At 42.0% G+C, this 21,967-nt stretch overlaps 3 protein-coding genes across 8 annotated transcripts in view; 1 reads left to right on the forward strand and 2 right to left on the reverse strand.

Annotated features, from left to right (window-relative positions):
- Positions 1–5,965, reverse strand: part of WDR76 (WD repeat domain 76) — a 69,806-nt gene extending 63,841 nt beyond the window's left edge. For 3 of the 6 annotated variants that reach the window (XM_024732371.1, XM_024732368.1, XM_024732369.1), the window contains exons 1-4: positions 5,855–5,965; positions 4,375–4,475; positions 4,065–4,146; positions 2,816–3,226 (exon numbers count right to left, since the gene is read on the reverse strand). In XM_024732371.1, coding sequence (XP_024588139.1) covers positions 2,816–3,226; positions 4,065–4,121 — 468 coding nt within the window. In that variant the 5' untranslated portion in view covers positions 4,122–4,146; positions 4,375–4,475; positions 5,855–5,965. Of the gene's footprint in view, positions 1–2,815; positions 3,227–3,437; positions 4,147–4,374; positions 4,476–5,839 lie in introns of those variants that run through there. The other 3 variants (XM_024732370.1, XM_024732367.1, XM_024732372.1) reach the window with 3 other exon arrangements.
- Positions 5,966–6,039: 74 nt separating this feature from the next.
- Positions 6,040–18,630, forward strand: MFAP1 (microfibril associated protein 1). Its single transcript, XM_024732610.1, has 9 exons — positions 6,040–6,291; positions 10,026–10,245; positions 11,394–11,523; positions 12,035–12,222; positions 12,745–12,853; positions 12,956–13,116; positions 14,772–14,931; positions 17,713–17,802; positions 17,899–18,630. Exons 1-9 carry the CDS (start codon positions 6,213–6,215, stop codon positions 18,079–18,081), a joined length of 1,320 nt encoding a protein of 439 aa, XP_024588378.1. The 5' UTR covers positions 6,040–6,212; the 3' UTR covers positions 18,082–18,630.
- A 1,849-nt stretch (positions 18,631–20,479) lies between these two features.
- Positions 20,480–21,888, reverse strand: HYPK (huntingtin interacting protein K). Its single transcript, XM_024732509.1, has 4 exons — positions 21,597–21,888; positions 21,203–21,258; positions 20,798–20,849; positions 20,480–20,646 (listed from the first exon to the last, which is right to left on the reverse strand). Exons 1-4 carry the CDS (start codon positions 21,756–21,758, stop codon positions 20,551–20,553), a joined length of 366 nt encoding a protein of 121 aa, XP_024588277.1. The 5' UTR covers positions 21,759–21,888; the 3' UTR covers positions 20,480–20,550.
- Between the last annotated feature and the right edge of the window lie 79 nt (positions 21,889–21,967).

A 21,967-nucleotide genomic window follows, 5' to 3' on the forward strand; every position in this document is an offset into this window, starting at 1 on the left:
TTTTGGAGTGATGAAAATATCTGAAATTGGATAGTTTAGTATGTATAGTATGTATACTAAAAAACACTGAATTACACAATTTAGCAAATTTTATGTTATGTGAATTCTATCTTAATAAAAAAATAAATATATGCTTGACGACAGAAACCAGATATTCACATAGTCTTAAAGTATCTTCCTCAAAGTATTTAGTAATTACAAAGGGAAAAATAGTAAGTCTACATTAGAGAATCCTGGCAGACACCACCTTAGCTAAATGATCAAGGTCAACATCACCAGTAAAATACCAACATCACGTACACCCTGATATGATGCACTGAGGAGGGCACTTTCATTTCTGTGGTATGCTTCCCCAAAATGCAAAATCTTACTCTAATCATGAGAAAACAGCAGATAAACCCAAATTGAGGGAAATTATACAAAATAACTGCCCAGCACTATTCAAAAGTGTCAAGGTCATGAAAGATTGAGAAACTGTTTCCAGATCTACAGAGACATGACAACTAAATCCATTGTATGATCCTGGACTGGATACTGGAAGAGGAAAAGGATATTAGTTGGAAAACTGGTGAAATCCTAATAAATTCTGTACGTTAGTTAACAGCACTGTACCAAGGTTAATTTCTTAGTTCGATAAACATTCTATGCTATGTATGATATTAACAAAAACTGAAGACGGGTGAAAGATATAGGAGAATTGTCTTTACTATTTTTGCAGCTCTTCTGTAAGTGTAAAATTTTCTCAAATTTTTTTAAAACTGTTCAGAAATGCTCCATGACATTAAAATATTTAATAGAAGGACTGAGAGATGAAATTTAGCAAACTTCGCAGAAAAGGAGAATAAAATTCTAGACTTACAGGCACTTGTCTTTGATGTGACAGGAGCCACCCTTCACCTGAGCACAAATAAGCTTATAAACTAAATACTTTTCCTAAAGCATGGTACCACAAAGCCTTAACCATTTTACCCCAAAAAGATAATTATCGAAAGGGAAGACAACAAAAGAATGAAATGTTCTATAAAAGATGTGAGCTCGGGCTTCCCTTGTGGTACAGTGGTTAAGAATCCAACTGCCAATGCAGGGGACATGGGTTCGAGCCCTGGTCCGGGAATATCCCACATGCCGCAGAGCAGCTGGGCCCGTGCATCACGGCTGCTGGGCCTGTGCTCTGGAGCCGGCGAGGCACAACTAACTACTGAAGCCCGAGCACCTAGAGCCCGTGCTCCACAACGGGAGAAACCACCGCAATGAGAGGCCAGCGTACCACAACGAGGAGGGGCCCCTGCTCACCACAGCTGCAGAGGGGCCGCGCGCATCAGCAAAGACCCAATGCTGCCAAAAATAAATGATAAATAAATTTATTTTTTTAAAAAAAAAGATGTGAGCTCTTTCAGCTTGTCCTAAGAAAATATATGCTGAGCATTTAAGACTCTATCTCCAGTCCTACCTCATGCTCTAATTTCTGACCCTGTTCACCTTACATCAAAATAAAATCTGTTTTAGGGCTTCCCTGGTGGCGCAGTGGTTGGGAGTTTGCTTGCCGACGCAGGGGACGCGGGTTCGTGCCCCGGTCTGGGAAGATCCCACGTGCCGCGGAGCGACTGGGACCGTGAGCCATGGCCGCTGAGCCTGCGCGTCCGGAGCCTGTGCTCCGCAGTGGGAGAGGCCACAGCAGTGAGAGGCCTGCGTACCGCAAAAATAAATAAATAATTAAATAAAATAAAATCTGTTTTATATTAGCCTCATATACTCAGAATCTTACAGTTTAAGAGGCCAAAGAGAAAATCAAATCCACTGGCTCTCAAAGTGCAGTCCTGGACCGTTGTCTCTAGGAAGCCATTTTAGACATGCAAATTCTATACCCACTTCAAAACTTCTGAATCAGAAACTGGTGGTGGAGCCCTGCACAGGAGTTTTAACAAGCCTCCCAGGTAATTCTGATATAGGCTAAAGTTTGAGAACCACCAATCTTATCCAATTTCCTCACAGTAGAAGTGATCTGCTTAAAGGTACAAGGTTTCTTAGAAGCGGCCATGACTAAAACCCAGGCTTCCAACCCCCAGTCCAACGCATTTATGACTTAGCCCACCCTGTCACACCACAGGTCCTAGTTCATTACAACACCGCCTCAATTATCCCATCTCCCTTTCCCTACCATCATTTTCTGTTCTAGTTCCATCAACTTTTCATCATGTGGTAGGGTTTTACCTTGTCTTGCATAAAATTTGTCACTTTAAATGAAGTACAACACTCCCGACAGGCAATAGAAGCCAAAAGAATTAGATGCTTAATTCCTTAAACTGATGGAACTATTATTTTAAATAGAATTAGTGTTTCTCACGTATCTTCTCTACTCCATCACTTGTCTCCTTTACATAATTAAAGGAAATATTCAGCACATGAATGCAATCAATTAATGGTGATTTTCCTACCCTGACATGGAGTCATTCAAATGCTGTATGTCCCACAACTCAGCTTCTTCTGGTACACTGTGCATAAATATGTAAAGGTGAGCATGACACCATAAAGTAGAAGTAAGCTCAAAAATAAATGCAATAAGCTGAGAGGAAGAAAAAGGGAAGCAGAGTGAAGATTAAGTCAATCCCCTCTTTCACAAATCGAAACCAAGAGTAAAATTAACCCAAGGAAGTTATGTTATAAATTTAAAGAATAAAATTTCAGTTAAACATAAATTAGATGACAAAATAATCTGTTTGAGCTAATGAGACCCTTGATAACCTTAGCTTATCAGAACTTAAAAACATATTTTTAAATACGAAAAATTTGAATAAGCTAGTAATTAAATTCTTACCATGCCTGGTGTGGTACCTTCATCACTGTCTCCATCCTGGCTGCTTTCTGTATCAGCACTGAGAATCACTGTATCTGAAGTGCTCTTGTATTGCCACTTGTTACTTTCAGCATGAACATCTAAGGATGATTTTTGCAGACTGGATTCTGCCTTGGAAGATGTGGCTTCCATCTTTGGGGTTAAAATCCTTCTGCAAGTTTTCTTTATTTCAGCCTTCTTACATTTCTTACATGCCACTTCATTGTTAGAATTCTTATCTAATAGGGATTTGGAGTGCTTAAGTTGATCTGGCTTGTAGCTACTGAGTGAAAAGGGAACAAGATACACCTTAGCTGTTTTTCCTAAAACTGTAGTCTGTACTGGTCTCAGAGACACATAAGCGATGTTTTGGTTTTCCTTATATTCATTCACCTAGTCAGGTCAATAAAGGAAAACAGAGAGTATTAAAATTCCAGGTTTTAAGCTTTTTCTTACAGATCTGCATAAATAAATCTAATTCCTATTTCATAATGACAACACAAAGCCAAACTGATAGCCTGTAAGGAAACCTTTTTCCCTCCCAAAATCTAGATACCTAATTCATTAACCTGAATAGAATTATTATACTGGACACATTTCTTACCCATGAGTCGGCCAGACCAATAATAAAAATGACGACAGGGGCTTCCCTGGTGGCGCAGTGGTTGGGAGTCCGCCTGCCGATGCAGGGGATAGGGGTTCGTGCCCCGGTCCGGGAGGATCCCACATGCCGCGGAGCGGCTGGGCCCGTGAGCCATGGCCGCTGAGCCTGCGCGTCCGGAGCCTGTGCTCCGCAGCGGGAGAGGCCACAACAGTGAGAGGCCCGCGTACCGCAAAAAAAAAAAAAAATGACGACAATTTGTAACTGAGGAGACTGAGTAACTGGAATTATTTCAAGAGTGGGAAACTGACCATAACGACTGCAAAAGCAAATGCAGGCTTCCGGATCCCAGCCAGACACTATTTTGGGGGTTATTGATAAACATCTTCCTCAATGCTGAAGGTCTACTTTCCAGAGGAAAACCAGGACAGGCATCCCCGCTTATGTTTTAAAGCAACACCCCCAAAAACCCGTTAAACTGAGAGATGCCCCAGGGAGCAGGAAAGTTTTAGAGTCAGGAGGTGCCGGGTGGCAAGTCCTCCCATCCTCCTCGGCCTATGCCCGGCACACCCCTCACGAAGACTGAGGCAGGAACACACCCGAAAGGGACAAGCCTTTTCTCCCATTCACCTGGAGTCGCTGTCTGGAGCCCACCTTCTCCTCGGCCTCTGCGCGCGACCCAGACATCCTCCCTCCGCTTAGCAGCTGGCGTCTTCCCGCCAAGATTGCGGCGGGAGGCGGGGATGGGTGGAGGTGGGAGGGGTGGGGAGGGATCCGGGGCGGAGGAGGCCAGGGCGGCGCAGGAGGGTTCCAATCCCAGCCGGTGGGAGGGGGAGAGAGCACTGGGCGTTACATTAGTCTCTTAAAGAGGCAAGGTTGCCAGCCTCACCACAAACTCAAATTCCTCAGGGAATAGAAGGGACCGAATCAACATTTTTACCTTGGATCCCGGTGATTTTGATACTGCTGATGCCAGTATCTCACTTTGAAAAACACCTGCGCCTCTCCTAAGGAAAAACCACCTTGCCTAGCAACGTGAACCTGGAAAAGATTCAGGAGCACTTAAATACCATATGAAATAGAGAGGCAATGAAATCAATATATATGCAGCCTTTACCTCAGCCCCTAGTTCCTTGTAACCCCACCACCAGAAAATTATGCCCAATGGCCACCGTATTTTCTTCCTGGGAATAGAAGCTTTTTTTTTTTTTTCAAGAGCTGATAACTTCAGCTGGTTTAAACTTCACCCACCAGTTAACTAAGTTGGTTTAAACTTCGCCCACCAGTTAACTAAGATTTAGTGACGACCTTACAAAGCCCAACGACTGGGGAAATGTTTTAAATAACTTTTGTGTCACAAAGCATCATAAATAAGATTTCAGGGCACTGTATTTCTTATAGTCACTGCCATATTAAACTTTTTTTTTTTCCTATTTTCTGGGTTGCCGCGAGCAGAAACAATTGCCTTCCCAACAGATTTACTCCCTCTGGATAGCATAGTTTTGGAGCTGATGAATTTATAACAAATTTCTATCTACTCTTTTACAGTCCTTTTCTTTATAGCTCAAAACTGCTCCCTTGGTTGGTTACTTGAGTTATCCACTGTTCCTTGATCGAGACTTGCCCAATTTTATTTCTTCTCCCAGCTGAGGCCCAATTTTAGGATACAGGTGAAATAATTTGAGAACTAATCCTATTAACAGCACCTTTAAAGCCCTTCAGGAACTTGCACACTCCTTGACTCAAAAATTACTGATAAAATCAAACTTTTCATGGTGTCTGATATATACCATGTTATTTCTGGACTTCAAGACTTTGCTCAAGCTGTCCCTTCTCTCCCCACCACAGCAGTTATAAAACCCTTTCTACAGTGACAGTGTTCTGACTACCAATTAGCCTATGTTTTTTAACACAACCCAACTAGTAAATTGGGATTATTTCAGTTACTCTTCTATAAGCCCTAGAAGACTTACTAAATGAAATTCAAGTTCCTGGAGGAAACAAGCCTTTCAACAATATTCCATACTCCTTAGAGAAAGCTAAGCGCGGTGCTTTATAATTACTTATGGACTTTTATATACAAACATTTCAGCCAGGAATATGTTTTAATAGGCAGTCTCCAGAAACGGAAAGAACTGTAAAGCCTAAGAGTGTTCGGATTTCAGGCACTGTTCTAAGCCGCCTGGGGGATTTTTTTTTTCTTGCCACTTGCCCTCACGTGACCAAAAAATACCTCACCACAACCCGCTCAGCCTCATCAACTGAGCTAATCAGGTGCTATTAACAGGATTTCTATTCCGATTAAACGCTAACTCTGAGCTTTCAACAATCTGGACAAACCGCCCTTCACTATCTCCTCAGTTTCTTATCCCTCACTACCCGATTTTCCTTGGCTTCAAACCAACCCTAACGAGCGAAACCTTTCATTCAGCCTTTCCTCGCCGCAGGGTCTCAACAGCAAAGCCCAGCGGAAGCAAATTCCCGCCAGAAAGCGCGTCCAAATACTGCGAAACTGAGGAGGCCAGGGCGGCCTATGAACATGCGCAGTAACAGACTCGACGTTCTAGCCGTAGGCGCCCAGACGTCCTCCACAATCCCACAATCCTCTGGTCGCATATTTCCGGTTTTTCTAGCTCAGCCGGAAGTGGTGTCTCTATCAGTGGCGCAGCAGTGTACAGTGGCCTAAGTGGAAGAGGTTTTTTCAGTTCGTTGACGTTGTTCCGTTCTGTTCAGTTTGGCATCAGTCAAGTTTGGGGAGTCACTGCCGCTGCCGTCAAGATGTCGGTCCCAAGCTCACTCATGAAACAGCCGCCCATTCAGTCTACGGCTGGGGCCGTCCCGGTTCGCAATGAGAAAGGTACTGTGCTGAGCGGCTTTCCAGTCGGATCTTACCTCTTTCCCCAGCATATTCCAAACCTACCCCGGGCCCACCACCTCAACCCCAGCGACCCTTACGATCTTGCCCCCTATTTCTTCGACTTTCCCTATCAAACTCGCATCCAGTCGCGTTGCTTAGGGGAAACAAAAGCTACTTCCGTCTCATCCTGTTACTAGAGCCTGTGTGCTCTCTCCTACAGCAAGCACCCTGTTGCCTTGGCCTCCACCAATAAGTTAGACTAATAAATATAGTGAATGCCAGCTGTTTGCAAGGGGTTGTGTGGGATACAATCCCTCTTTTGTTATCCATAGTCTGTTTTTGATGCTTCTGTAACTCTTATCGTTGTTAATTACATGTCCATTTCCCTCTACTGCATCATAAGCTCATAACCTCCTTGAGGCAGGAACTCTGTCTTATTAAACTTTTTATCCCTTGAACCAACGCAGTGCCTGTATTTGTTAAATTGAATACAAAATGGTGTAAGACAGTGGTGTAAGGAACTCATAGTCTACTAGATGTGAGACATGCAAAAAGAGGCACATTCTAAGCAGCTGTATGGTCTTTTGCACCTATAATACCTGTCACATAGGTGATACAAACGAAGTGCTTAGGGAGGGCAGAGAAGGAATAATCGCTTCAGATTGGGGTATTTAACTTGATCTTTAAAGGATGGGTGCAGATGGATGAAGGAAAACTACCTGTTTGGGAAGTCAGACTGAAAGTTAGAGTTTTTTCAGTAAAGTATTTGAAAACTAATGTCAGTTCTTTTTTTAAAAAATATACGGTACCTATTCTTGTGCAACCTGCCTTTTTTTTTTTGACTCAACATGTTTTTTGAGACGTATTCTTTGAATACATGAAGATCTTATTCATTCATTTTAACTGTTTATGAGTTCCATTATATAATTAAACCACAGTTTGCTCCCTGCTGAGGGACAGTGTTGTTTTGTTACTTTTTCTCCTGTTACAAACAGTGCTTAAACATGTCTCTTTAGTGCACTTGTGTAAGAATTTCTCTAGGGTAGGGTGAACCTACATTGACACATCATTATCACCCAAAGTCAGTAGTTTACATTAAGGTTCACTCTGGTGTTGTACATTCTGTAGATTTGGACAAATGTGTAGGGACATTTATCCATCATTATGGTATCACACAGTATTTTTACTATGCATTTAAGGTTACTTCGTATCTTTTCATGGCTTGATAGCTCTTTTTTTTTTAAATTGCTGAGTAATATTCCATCATCTGGATGTGCCACGGTCTATTTACCCATTCACCTAGTAAAGGACATCTTGGTTGCTTACAAGTTTTTGCAGTTATGAACAAAGCTGCAGTAAATATCTGTGTGCAGGTTTTTGTGTGGACATAAGTTTTCAACTCCTTTGGGTAAATACCAAGGAGTATGATTGCTGAATCATACGGTAAGAGTATGCTTAGTTTTGTAGGAAACCATCAAACTGTCTTCCAAAGTGGTTGTGCCATTTTGCATTCCCACCAGCAATAAATTAGAGTTCCTGTTGCTCCACATTCTCAACAGCATTTGGTATTGTCAGAACTCTGGATCTTAGCCAGCCTAATATGTGTGTAGTGGTATCTCATTGTTTTTTTAATTTGCATTTCCCTGACGACATATAATGTGGAACATCTTTTCACATGCTTATTTGCCATCTTTATATCTTCTTTGCTGAGGTGTCTGTTAAAGTCTTTTATTTACCTCACCTTGTTCTTCAGAATTGTCTTGGCTCTTTTTGACCTCCTGTTCTTCCATATGATTTTAAAATCGCCTGAGAACAGCTTTTAATGAAATTGCATTAAAATTATAGATCACACATTTATCGATCAACTCGGGCACAGTTGCCAACTTCTCATCCTTGAACATGATATATTCCTCCGTTTATTTTGATCTTTTATATCTTTAAATACAATTATATTTTTCCTCCTAAAGGCCTACATCATTTGTTGATTTATTCCTTAGTATCTTACAGATTAGTTGCTATTGTAAATAGTATTTTTTAACTGTATTATCTAATTATAGGTAGCCAGCGTACAGGCACATTTATTTTTATCTAACATTTATCCAGCATTCTTCTTGAATTTTTTTTAGCTTATCTGTTGGTTATCTTGTATTTTCTACATAAGTAATCATATAGTCTGTAAATTGTGGCAGTTTCTTCCTTTTCAGTTCTTACCTTTTATCTCCTTTTCTTATTGCTCTAATTAAAACCATAATATAACGTTGATTAGAAGATATGATAGGGACAACCTAATGATGCCCACTGTTTTTTAAAGGAATGCTTCTAATGTTTCATCATTAAATATAATGTTTGCTGTATCTATTGTTAGATTATGTCACTTTAAATGTATAAACTTTATTTTTTTAATTTTTATTTTGTTGTGATTTCTCATTGTTTTTTTTTTCCGGTACGCGGGCCTCTCACTGTTGTGGCCTCTTCCGTTGCGGAGCACAGGCTCCGGACGCGCAGGCTCAGCGGCCATGGCTCACGGTCCCAGCCGCTCCGCGGCATGTGGGATCTTCCCAGACCGGGGCACGAACCCGTGTCCCCTGCATCGGCAGGCGGACTCTCAACCACTGCGCCACCAGGGAAGCCCTCTCATTCTTTTTTTAATATTTATTTTTTTAATTTTTTAATTTTATTTATGTTTTTGGCTGCGTCGGGTCTTAGTTGCGAAATGTGGGCTCTCTCGTTGAGGCACGCAAGCTCAGTAGTTGTGGTGTGTGGGCTTAGTTGCCCTGTGGCATGTGGGATCTCAGTTCCCCAGTCAGGGATTGAACCCGCATCCCCTGCATTGGAAGGTGGATTCTTTACCACTGGACCACCAGGGAAGTCCCATAAATATATAAACTTTAAATAGTACATTACTTTTTTCCCTGTTAATTTTCTAAGGTTAAGCCATGCTTGTAGTCCTGGGCTAAATCCTGTTATGTCACTATAGCTTAGAGGGGTTTTTTGGTTAGTTTTTACATTGCCTGAATACATTTGCTATTATGTTATTTAGTATTTTTGTATATGTTCATAAGTGAAATCCACCTAAAATTTTCCCTTGAATTGTACAGTTTGGTTATCAGGGTTATATTCATCTTATAAAATACGTTGGTTAGTTTTCACTGATTTTCTGTTCACTGGAATTGTTGGTATTTGTAAAAGACAGATAATCTACTCTTGCAGGTTTGATAGCACATAAGCTAAAAGAAAAGAAGGTAGAAATAAAGATTAGAAGACGGCGTTATATGGTAATTTATAAAGGCTGCCACGGAAAAGTCTCAAACTAAAAGAATGAACAGTATTTTAATTTTATATTCCCACTTAAGTCATCCTTACTGTGTGCTGGGCACTATTACAAATAATTCGCTTAAGCACATAGTTGAGGTGGAATAGCATGAATTTGTGTTGGAGGTAGTCTCCCTATTTGGGGGGACTTTTTCTATTGTTTCACTGCCAGCCTTCCTCCACTTCATTGTACCCAAGCTAAGCCTCATTATCATTAGTGTTGGTGTTCAAAAGAATGCCTTCGCGTGACTTGGCCTTTGTAGGAAAACAGCATTAGATGAATAGATGGTTGGGTAATGGCTCTCTTCTTCTCCTGCTTGGACTCTGGTTTGCCAGGAATACAGGGCTCTACCTGGAAAGGCCAAGGGTTGAAGGACATTGGGAAAGAGGCTACTGAAACATAAGTTATTTTTCTCACCCAGGTGAGATTTCGATGGAAAAAGTGAAGGTAAAACGTTATGTGTCGGGAAAGAGGCCAGACTATGCCCCTATGGAGTCCTCAGATGAGGAGGATGAAGAGTTTCAGTTCATTAAGAAAGCCAAAGAACAAGAAGCAGAGCCTGAGGAACAGGAGGAGGATTCATCTAGCGACCCTCGGCTGCGGCGTTTGCAGAACCGTATTAGTGAAGATGTGGAGGAGAGGTAATGACTAGGGTTATGTTTCCCTGGACCTGAACCCCTACAGGTTAATTAATAGGAACAACAGCAGTAATAGCTAATACTTGAATAGTACTTACTATGTGCCAGGCACTGTTCCAGGTATATTACATTTACTAATTCTTGTAATCCACATAATAACCTTATGAGGTAGGTACTGTTATCCCCATTTTTACAAGTGAGCCAACAGGCACAGTGGGGTTAGGAAAATAACTCATTAAGGTGATGGAAAACACAGACCGTTGGTTGGTTTGTTGAGGAGTCTTTTTAGCACAAAGATGTTTTATAAAATTTGAGAAATTTGATTTTATCCATGCATTTATTCTAAAGGCCAATGAGGAGAAATGACACTGATGAAGTAGGAAAAAGGGACTGATGTCGAAAAGGGAGGCTCCCAATGAGGGGTTTTGTGTATTGTGTATTGACTGAGACATTACCTTACAGAGGAGGCCAGAGGCCCCAAATTTTCACAGTTCATATTGTCTAAAGGAGTTTTTTCACAGAGCCCTGGGCCCAAACAATTCTGTTTATTTTATTAAGTAGTTAGATCCAAATGATTTAATAAATATTTATGTCCTAGCAGCTTAGCCACTTGAAAAATATAATATGTATAAAAGAAAAAACATTTTTATTTCGTTTTTACATAACCACAGTTACTTACTACTGGGGTTTGTGTGTCTCTTGGGCACTGACAACTTCTCAAACCTTAGAGTCACATTGGCACTGTCACTCATTTCCTGTTGCATATTGATTTCATGCAGTACTTGCTTTTTATCACAGCAGCCCAAAAATCCCAGTTTTACTAAGATATATCATTGAAAGGAAACATAGTGTGATCTACTGTTGAAATTGTGAACTACCTTGAGCTTTAAAATATATCCCAGTGTACCCATCTATGTTTGTTGCAGTGCTCCAGGGTGCCTCAGCATACATGTAATGTTTTGGGTCCAACTTGACTATTTGTTCTAACACTTTGAGTTAGTTTCTTTAATCTGCCCCTTGGTTTCCTCATCTCAAGACTTCAGTACTAATAAAAGCAAACATAATGTCCAGGTGCTCTGTGACTAAGGAAATGTGGTTGATGTCCCTTCGTTTTTGTGAGGTTGGTGTTACACTTGGACACTGTCTTTCAGATTGGCTCGACATCGGAAAATAGTGGAACCTGAAGTGGTTGGAGAAAGTGACTCCGAAGTGGAAGGAGATGCTTGGCGCATGGAACGAGAAGATAGCAGTGAAGAAGAAGAGGAAGAGATTGATGATGAGGTATAATTTCGGAAAGTGGGAAGTTCTTTCTGGATACAAGAAAAAGTTAGGGGTTGTGCTCCTTTGATGAGGCCTTAAAGGCGCAAGATATCTGCTTTAGGCAGAAGTCTGATCCAGTGTTCCCTGCTTATTGGGGATAGGATTGAAATAGAATGGTAGTAAACATAAAATAGATAGCTAGTGGGAAGCAGCCGCGTAGCACAGGGAGATCAGCTCGGTGCTTTGTGACCATCTAGAGGGGTGGGATAGGGATGGTGGGAGGGAGGGAGATGCAAGAGGGAAGAGATATGGGGACATATGTATAACTAATTCACTTTGTTATAAAGCAGAAACTAACACATCATTGTAAATCAATTATACTGTAATAAAGATGTTAAAAAAAAAAGAAATAGAATGGTACTAAGTTGCATTTACTCATATCAGAATTTGTTGAGCTTGATGAGGTTAAAATAAAAAGACATCTCAGAGCACAGGCCAATTAGCTGACTGGCTTGGACATGTAACTTGACAGGAAATAGAACGGCGCCGTGGCATGATGCGTCAACGAGCGCAGGAGAGAAAAAATGAAGAGCTGGAAGTCATGGAGGTGGAAGATGAGGGACGTTCTGGGGAGGAGTCAGAATCAGAGTCTGAGTATGAAGAGTACACAGACAGTGAAGATGAGATGGAGCCTCGCCTTAAGCCAGTTTTCATTCGGAAGTAAGTATCTCATAAATCAGGCCTGAATCCTGGAAATAATTACTGCTTTCCAGGTCTGAAGATGGAAGCCTCTTTTCCCTCTCCTGCTTTTCTGAAATGTAAGCACCAAGGAAAAGTCTTCTGCCCAGTGCCCCAACTCGGCAGGGTATTTGCTGAGGAATATCTTGTTAGCAGGGAGACTGAGTTTGTTTTCACATCTTCTTTTCCACTTAAAGAAAACATACCTGCCAAGGTGTTATATTCTTTTAAACACAAAATCAAGCTTGAAGAGCAAATTCCTATTCCTTTCCTAATGGCTAGAAATCCTAGAGTCCAGCAGATTTCTTGCTATTCAGGCAATTCTCAAAGATGAATGGAATTTTGATGCTCTGAAAACCAGGAATGACTCCCATTTTGGGCTCTTTGCAAATAATAGAGCCAGAGATTGTTGGGCTTTGTCTGGTTTGGATGGGACTTAATTTAGGGGAACAGAGACCTCCACTCTAAGGGCTTTGGGTAATTAACAGGACCTCTGTGCTGCAGGAAGGACCGGGTAACGGTTCAGGAACGTGAGGCTGAAGCATTGAAACAGAAGGAGCTGGAACAGGAGGCCAAACGCATGGCTGAGGAGAGGCGCAAGTACACACTCAAGGTACTGGAGGTAGCTGTGAGGATTGAATGCAAGGAGTTGTGTGCTTAGGTCTGTCTGAGGAGAATAAGGAAATCCAACAGTTGAACTGTTCTCCCTATCCAGATTGTAGAAGAGGAGACCAAGAAAGAGCTGGAGGAGAACAAGCGGTCCCTGGCTGCACTGGATGCACTCAATACTGACGATGAAAATGACGAGGAGGAATATGAGGCGTGGAAAGTTCGGGAGCTAAAGAGAATCAAGAGGGACAGAGAAGATCGAGAAGCGTGAGTAATAGGATGGGCCTTGAGTTAAATACCACTGGTGGGACAGGTTCCTAGTAGGGTAGCTCTGAGGCTCCACACCTACTATGAGTTCCATTCTAGCTTCCTTTAGGGTTCCTGCAACTGGGTGGGTTCCCCATACTTTGGAATGTGGCTTTTACAATAAAATCAGGGAAAAGAAACGCATTTTGTCCGTGTTTCTCCACAATAGAGTGCCAGCTGATACTCCCTTTAGTAGTTTCCTAGTAGACACACACAAGTTACTCACTGTAATCAGTTATCTGTTGTTGCATAACAACCCAACCCAAAAGTAAGTGACTTGAAACAATTATTTCTCATAATTTTGGAGGTTGGCTATGCAGTTCCTCTGCTGATTTCACCTGGGTTCTCTTATGCAGTTGCGTCCAGCTGGAAGATTGACTGGGCTTCACTCATGTGTCTGGTAGTTGGCTCTGTCAGTTACGATGCCTCACTTCTTCTTGAGTAGGCTAGACTAGTTTCCTTACATAATGGTCTCAGGGCAGCATTCTAAGAGGGCAAAGGTGGAAGGTGGCAAGGTCTTTTGAAGCTCACATATCATTTCTGCAAAGGGACATGCATACTGTGAGGGGAAGAATTTGTGGCATTTAAATAATCTACCACAATCACTGTGATAGAGCAGAATCATTTCTGAGCTGCATCACCCATTCCTAAAAATTGATAGGAATGAGAGAGGGTAATCCCAGATTATAATCCTCAATAGAAGACTGTCCTCAGCCTGAAGTTTCTAAGGTTTTTTTCCTGGGCGTCAAGGAGTCCATGTACCCTTTAACATTGTATGAAAAATTATGTGTTTATTTGCATTTTTTGAAGAAAAGGAATCTATGACTCTCCACCCCAAAAAAAGAGTTAAAGTCATGCAGTTTAATTAATGAGGGTGATCCTTGGTTTGTGACATATAAGCACATTACTAAAGAAATACCAGTAAACTCTTATACAGAGTTATTTGTTTTTTAACATATAAATTTATTTATTTATTTTTGGCTGTGTTGGGTTTTCGTTGCTGCACATGAGCTTTCTCTAGTTGTGGCAAGCGGGGGCTACTCTTTGTTGCGGTGCATGGGCTTCTCATTGCAATAGCTTTTCTTGTTGCAGAGCACGGGCTCTAGGCACCCGGGCTTCAGTAGTTGTGGCACACGGGCTCTAGAGCGCAGGCTCAGTAGTTGTGGCACACGAGCTTAGCTGCTCCGCGGCATATGGTATCTTCCCAGACCAGGGCTCGAGCCCGTGTCCCCTGCATTGGCAGGCAGATTCTTAACCACTGTGCCACCAGGGAAGCCCCCAGAGTCATTTTAAATTTTTGATTTTTTTTTAACTAAGAAGGTTTTTTAGGGAAGGAGAATTAGTAATGTTATAAAATCAAGCAGTGGTAGTATGTCTAAACCTCAGAAAGGCTAGAATCAACTTTCAAAAGTTTGCAAAACCTGGTCTTGCAAGCATAATGAAGACTCTATCACCCTCTTATTTATTGAGCTCCCGATCTTGATTCCTAACAGGTAATAACTAGAATTGATGAAGATGAATGATGGTTGAAAGGAGCTGGGACTGTGTCATATTCAGATAACTGGGTCTTTCTGAAGCTAAAATGATACTAATAAATAGTTTTGTTCTCTGGACAGGCTTGAAAAGGAGAAAGCAGAAATTGAACGCATGCGAAACCTGACTGAGGAAGAGAGGCGAGCTGAGCTTCGGGCAAATGGCAAAGTCATTACCAACAAAGCTGTTAAGGGCAAATATAAGTTCTTACAGAAGTATTATCACCGGGGTGCCTTCTTCATGGTAAGAAGTGAAAAGAGAATGGGAAAATGGGGCAGTAGGAATAACTCCCCATTTCCCTGGTCCTGGGATGTTACTTCCACTTGCCAGTCGTCAACTTTCTCATTTGCTTTTTGCCTCTGAAGAATACAACACCAAATAGAGGAAAGCATTGGCAACAGGATTTTAGATGTAGCAGCAACTGTTCTCTTTTGGCCCCAGCTCTCAGAAGGAGGAAATGATGTAATAGAAGAATTGAGGAACTGAAATACAGAGTGATCTATATAGATACGAGATCGTTTGGGTTCCCCAAATCACTTAGATATCATTATCCATAGCTGAGTGAGAAATTTTGGTTATGAGAAAACCAGGCTCTGCAAAGAGCTTTACATTAACTCATGTTTGGGTGGCATAAGTTTAATTTACTTCATTCTGAGCTGACAGAAAGTGACTAAGTCTAACCAAAAAAATTGTTAATTATCTAACCATTATGTGTAATGCCATCATCTTTTTTCTTCATATAAAAACCAAAGTCAAAGTATCAGTCTGTTAACCCTGTATAAAGTGAAAAGGACTTCTTCCAAATTATTTGGGTTAGCACTAGTGATAATTCCTTAATAGAGAGATAGCAGGAAAGGGAATGGGAGAATTGGTTACATTTATTACTCTAATAGCATGTGGTTTGTCAAACTATTTCCTGATGTTAAAGAAGTTTTTATCAAAAACTAGACTAGCTTTTTCAAATGCTGTATAGCAAACCTTAAATATCCCTACTGCCCCTAATTCCTGCCTTTCACGGTAGAAAAATTTTAAAACTTCACTGGAGGATTCCTTACTCCTCTCCCTCCATAATCAGTTTCAGTCTGTCTGCTCAGCAGGAAATGTTTGCTTATTATGTAGTTTTCCAGCCCATGTGGCTTTCAAGATATGAGTCAGTGGAGATTATGAATTAGTTCTTATACTGCTTCAAAGTCATAAAATATCATTGCTTAAGCATTTCAGCAGCTTTAATAATCAAGCTCCTTAAGGAAGCAGTGCGTTGCTGACTGTGACATAAGGAAAGGTTTATGTGAGTCTTTTGGTGCACATACTCAAATATCAACTCTTCTCATCTGGACAAGGAGAGTGAAGTTGAAATGGCTTCTGAGATTAAATGAGGGACTCTCAGACTCTAACAAGGAGAAAAGTTGGTTTCAGAAAACTGTTTAATTGTCCTACCTTTAAATTGGTGTTTCTATAGCTGAAGGGAAAAAGATTACTCCAAAAGTATGTTTGGTTAAAGGACTCAGCTCTTCCATGAAACTTTCCTTAACTAAAATGGTACTATTTTAATTCTTTCAGCACATGTTTATGATCTGTATCATAACATTATAGTCTTACTTATATGTTGATTTGAAACTATTCTCTATAGTTATTTTATACAGTTCATTAAGTAAACCTTTTGAGCATTTACTGTATGAAGGGTACTACTGTTAAGCACAGCTACAGGTTATATAATCCTTGCCCTCAGAAGGCTTACAATCTAATAATAGAGCTAAGGCAAATATCTACTGTAACATAAGGAACAGTGAAAGTACTAAGGGACTTCTGAAGAGAGAGGTGTTATATGTGGTAGAAGATTGAAAAGGGTAACATCAAGGAGGTGACATTTAAGATATATAGACTTCCTGGAACTTCCCTGGTGGTCCAGTGGCTAAGGCTCCATGCTCCCAATGCAGGGGGCTCAGGTTTGACCCCTGGTTAGGGAACTAGATCCCGCATGCTGCAACTAAAAGAAAAAAAATATCCTGCATGCCGCAACTAAAGATCCCACGCGCTGCAAGGAAGATCCCACGTGCCGCAACTAAGACCCAGTGCGGCCAAATAAATAAATAGATCTTTTTTTAAAAAAATTAAGATGTATAGGCTTCCTGACATTCAGGGGGGTAGGAAGACATTCCATGTAAAGGAACAAGAAATGGAGGCAAAAAGTATCATCTGTAAAGGCAAAGGAGTAGATTAAGGCTACACAGCATTTGGCCTTGACTACTACACAGAGGAACTGTGCTTATTTAATAGAGAACCATTGAAGGTTTTTGAGCAGGACAGAGGTATAATGAGAGTTGTGTTCTAGAAACATTAATCCCATGAAATGTGTAAGATTGATTGCAGGGAAAAGCTATAATAACCCAGGTAATGAGAATCTAGGTAATTGAGAGAATGTTGGTCCTATTAACAGAAGTTAAGTCAGGAAGAGGCTGATTTGGAAAGGTTAGGGATACAGTTTTCACTTTAGATGTGAGTTTGAAATCCCAGAATACCCAAGCTAAGATGTGTATTGGGCAGTAGAAGAATCAGGATTGGAGATTTGAGAGGCCTGTACGAAGTTGAAATCATGTGAGTGAATGAACATGTTGAGTGCAGAGAAGAATACAGCCAACCTTCAGGAAATGTCTATACTTAGGAAGGAAAAAGATAACACAAGGGAAAAAAAGATTATCATCTCCTCAACTAGATGTAAGCTCTTGGTTCAATAGGTTCAATACCCTCTGCTTTCTTTTTATCCCTTGTTGTAAAATTTAATAAATTTGTAGTTTGAGGGACTTCCCTGGTGGTCCAGCGGTTACGACTCTGCGCTTCCACTGCAGGGGGCACGGGTTCGATCCCTGGTCAGGGAACTAAGATCCCACATGCAGCACAGCACGGCCAAAAAAAATGAATTAAAATAATAAAGTTAAATGGTTTTAAAAAATGATCCCTAAAAAAAAATGTAGTTTGAATATATGAGAAATAAAACCACAAGATTGATAAGACTCTTTTCTACAGGATGAGGATGAAGAAGTATACAAGAGAGATTTCAGCGCACCTACCCTGGAGGATCATTTCAACAAAACCATTCTTCCCAAAGTCATGCAGGTATGGGGTACCTTAATGACATGAGAGAGAAAAGTAACGTATTGAGGGCTGTGACATGATATGTCTGGTGGTATAACTCATCATCTGTCCTAACAGGTCAAGAACTTTGGACGCTCTGGTCGTACCAAGTACACCCACCTCGTGGATCAAGACACCACCTCCTTTGACTCAGCATGGGGCCAAGAGAGTGCCCAGAACACAAAGTTCTTTAAACAAAAGGCAGCTGGGGTACGAGATGTATTTGAGCGGCCATCTGCCAAGAAGCGGAAAACTACTTAACTTATTCTTCCAACTATGGGACACAAGGGGAAATCTCAGCATCTGGTCCTTGATTGTTTTTACTACTATTTACATGGCCCCTATATCCAGCCTGCTGAGCCTACTGCCATACTTGTGACACTGGGCAAACCTAGTCTTTGAGGTGCTTTGTGAGGTTTGGACTCATGCTGAGAAACCTGCAGAAAAGCACTGTCCAGGTAGGATTAGAGGCTCCCCACTTAGGACTGTTTCTGAGAAATCTTCAACTTCATTATTGCTCTGGCTTCCCATATTCACTTGGGACTGTTCCAGGTTTCTTTTTCCAGCCCTTAGCTTGGGTTAGAAAAATGGATGGGCATGTAAGCGGACAATGCATTACTTCTACCGTACAGGAAATCTAAGCTCATTGAAACCTGTTTTGCATTCTTGAGGTAAATTTTTCTAGATGAACATTACTTTTTGATCCATTTATGTGTGTGTGTGTGTGTGTGTGTGTGTCAAGAAATAACCGAATCATACACCAAGAGGTTTTTTAGCATACCAGAAATAAAATGTGCAGGCTGACAAGTATCTACCTATTAACTAAAAAGACAGCAGGGAATTGTCAGGCAAATTATGTTTCACATTTTAATCATCCCCTTTGATCTCAGAAACCAGCACAGATGCTAGACAGGCTGTACTGTAAGTGGCACCTAGATTTATTCCATGAGCAAATGTGTACGTGGTTGTCCTTGCTGTCTAAACTGTAGCTGTATAGAACAAAACAGGACACATGAAATGAGGAATCCATGTAGCATACTGGTATCTTCTTGCCCAGCTCATATATCGAGGGCATAGTGCTGTGAGTTGCAATGTAGCGACAACATGTTAGACGTCACTGGCAGAGTTAAATTTAATTTTTTCCATTTAATATTTACCACATGACCACCGTGCATGTGGCAGAGCATTAGGAGTCCCAGGGGTTATAAGGAATGACATTTAACCAGTGGGAAGACTATCTCTAAATTGCATTAAAAAATGAGAAGGGGGGGGGACTTCCCTGGTGGCACAGTGGTTAAGAATCCGCCTGCAGGGCCTCCCTGGTGGCACAGTGGTTGAGAGTCCGCCTGCTGATGCAGGGGACACGGGTTCGTGCCCCGGTTCGGGAGGATCCCTCGTGCCGCGGAGCGGCTGGGCCCGTGAGCCGTGGCCGCTGAGCCTGCGCATCCGGAGCCTGTGCTCCACAACGGGAGAGGCCACAACAGTGAGAGGCCTGCGTACCGCAAAAAAAAAAAAAAAAGAGAATCCGCCTGCCAATGCAGGGGACACAGATTCGAGTCCTGGTCCAGGATGATCCCACATGCTGCGGAGCAACTAAGCCCATGTGCCACAACTACTGAGCCTGTGCTCTAGAGCCCGAGAGCCACAGCTACTGAGCCCACATGCTGCAACTACTGAAGCCCATGCACGTAGAGCCCGTGCTCCACAAGAGAAGCCCCTGCAATGAGAACCCCGTGCATTGCAACCAAGAGTAGCCCCCGCTCACAACTAGGGAAAGCCCGCGCGCAGCAAGGAAGACCCAACTCAGCCAAAAATAAATATCTCATTTTAGAAAATGAGACAGGCAAGGTCTTTTCACAATCTTTAAATGCCCCACTAGAAGAATCACTCATAAATCCTTAAATGTCCTAGAATAAAAATACGAGTGCAAATAATTACTGTGAGGTAATAAACACAGAGATGAATATGTCACTTGTATGTGCCAGAAGGAGATACAATCTAAGAATTATCCTAGAGCCAAAATGAGAGTGAGAGCTACATTCACCTGCTCATGAATTCTTACAACCTATCAGATCTATGTATCATTTTATAGTTGAGGAAACAAGCTCAGCAAGGGTGAGTTGGTGATCAAAAATTTGATCAACTTTTAAAGTAAAATTGCTTTCTCTCCAGGTTAGAAAATGGAATCCAAGGTGTAAGTGTTGTGGTTCAGAAAATATTAAATCAAAATCTTTCATAAATTCTATATAAGACATAACCTTTGATAACTTCTATTGTAGTTACCATGTTCCCACCTCAGTACCTAAATTCTAACTCACAGTGGCTTATGAACTGGATTGGTGACTTAAAACTATATACAGTGGCTCCTAGGCAGGTACTGGCCTTTCAGCTGTTCATAAGCTACCCTAGAGACACATGCCATGGACTACAGTACACTTTGCTGAGACTCTAAGTGTACTACCTTGAATGCTGTTGAGAACTAGTCATATGCATGAGCCTGATCTGCCACATAGCATCTGCATCTGAACATGAGGTACTCTTCTACACTGATCCTTCACATAGGTTCATTAAGGGTTATACTCCAACATGTAAATTTCCCACAATAAAATACAATGTGATATACATTGCACTTGATCCAAAATGATAAAACTGCAACTTGGAAAAAAAAAAAAAACACGACATCTTTATTGAAATAAGTTAATCCAGTGGGTAGGTCTGAGAAAACACAAATCAGTTGGTTAGGGCAATAAGAGCCTCTACCACGTTGCCCATGTGTTCCCTCAAGCTCCGTTCTGCTGCTGCTCGCGAGATCTCCATCTCTGTCATCTGCAGGAAAAGGATCAATGATTTTACCCAAGTCTCCTCCCGGGCATTAATGTGCCAGCAAAACATGAGGACTCAACTTGTTTCAGGAAACAACCCAAATTAGACAAAGAAACCACCCCCACCCATACACTAGTTAGACATTACTACTCACTATCAGCTCCAGATCTTCCTTCTTGATAGTGACTTTTGCCAGTTCCTTCTCCCTGCAAATATTCATATACTTAATCCTCATTCTTTACCTCCATCATAAACTCCCAGAAAGGATTTTTTTCCAGCTGTGCCTTACAAATAAATGACTCTTGATAAACACTGTTGACTGAAAATACAAAACGACTCCCACCCTCTCACCTAACATCCCATCCCATCCCCTGGAATATTTACAGCAGGCAGCAGGTGTTGCCAGGAGGCCTTTCCTTCCACCAACAAGAGTAAAGTTGTAAATCTTAGATCTGCAGAAATGGGTGATAGAGTTGAAGAACAGTACAAGGTACAAAGGCCTAACGATGGCTTTTTTTGTCTGGGGGAATGAGAGGGGCCCGTAGGTAAAACGACTTACCGCTCCTGTTTGGCTTTCTGCTCCCGGGACCGTCTATCCCCAATCACGGACATGGCCTACGGGAAAGAAAGATCTAGTTACTGCTCTGCTTACCCACAATTCCTAATAATCTAAAATACCAGTAACAAGCGGGTGAGGTGTGTATTCACGATGACGAGCGTACCAGGAACCGGGACCTACGTTTAATTCAACTCTGTGCAACTGAGACCCATTTTAAACCCAATCTCCATCAAGTTCCTTTTCGCAAGCGGCGGGCTCCAATGACGGTTCAGTTTCCTTCTTGCCTCTTCCCGCCATGGAGATGGAGACCCGTCCTGGAGCTGGGCTTCCAGTTTCAGCCTCCCAAGCCCCTTCTGCTCTCATCCCTCCCAGACAGGCTCCCGGCCAACCTCACCGTCTCCAGATTGGAACTCTGGATCTCCTTCTCTTCAGCATAGTCGGTGACTCGCTCCAGGTCCGCCGCCCCACTGTCATGTTTCCGTGGCTTCTCTGGAGGCCGCTCCGGGCCGCTGGTCTCAGTCTCCAACTCCAGCTCCACATCCCCCTCTGTCGCCATGTCGATCCCACCACGCCGCGCCAGAGGCCCGGCCCCGCCTCAGGAAGACTTCCGGTAACTGCCTCGCAACTTCCGCCGGGAGAGGAGGAGGCGGGACCGGCCCTGGGCCACACCTTCTTTGGTGCTCTGGTTCTAGAACTTCAGCGAGGAAACCAGTACGCCTCTCAGACTTCCTTTCGGGCTTCTAGTGTTGCTTTCTGCCAGGCCGT

The sequence above is a fragment of the Neophocaena asiaeorientalis genome, unplaced genomic scaffold (genome assembly GCF_003031525.2).
Source record: "Neophocaena asiaeorientalis asiaeorientalis breed wild unplaced genomic scaffold, Neophocaena_asiaeorientalis_V1.1 scaffold119, whole genome shotgun sequence".
NCBI classification, from domain to species: domain Eukaryota; kingdom Metazoa; phylum Chordata; class Mammalia; order Artiodactyla; family Phocoenidae; genus Neophocaena; species Neophocaena asiaeorientalis.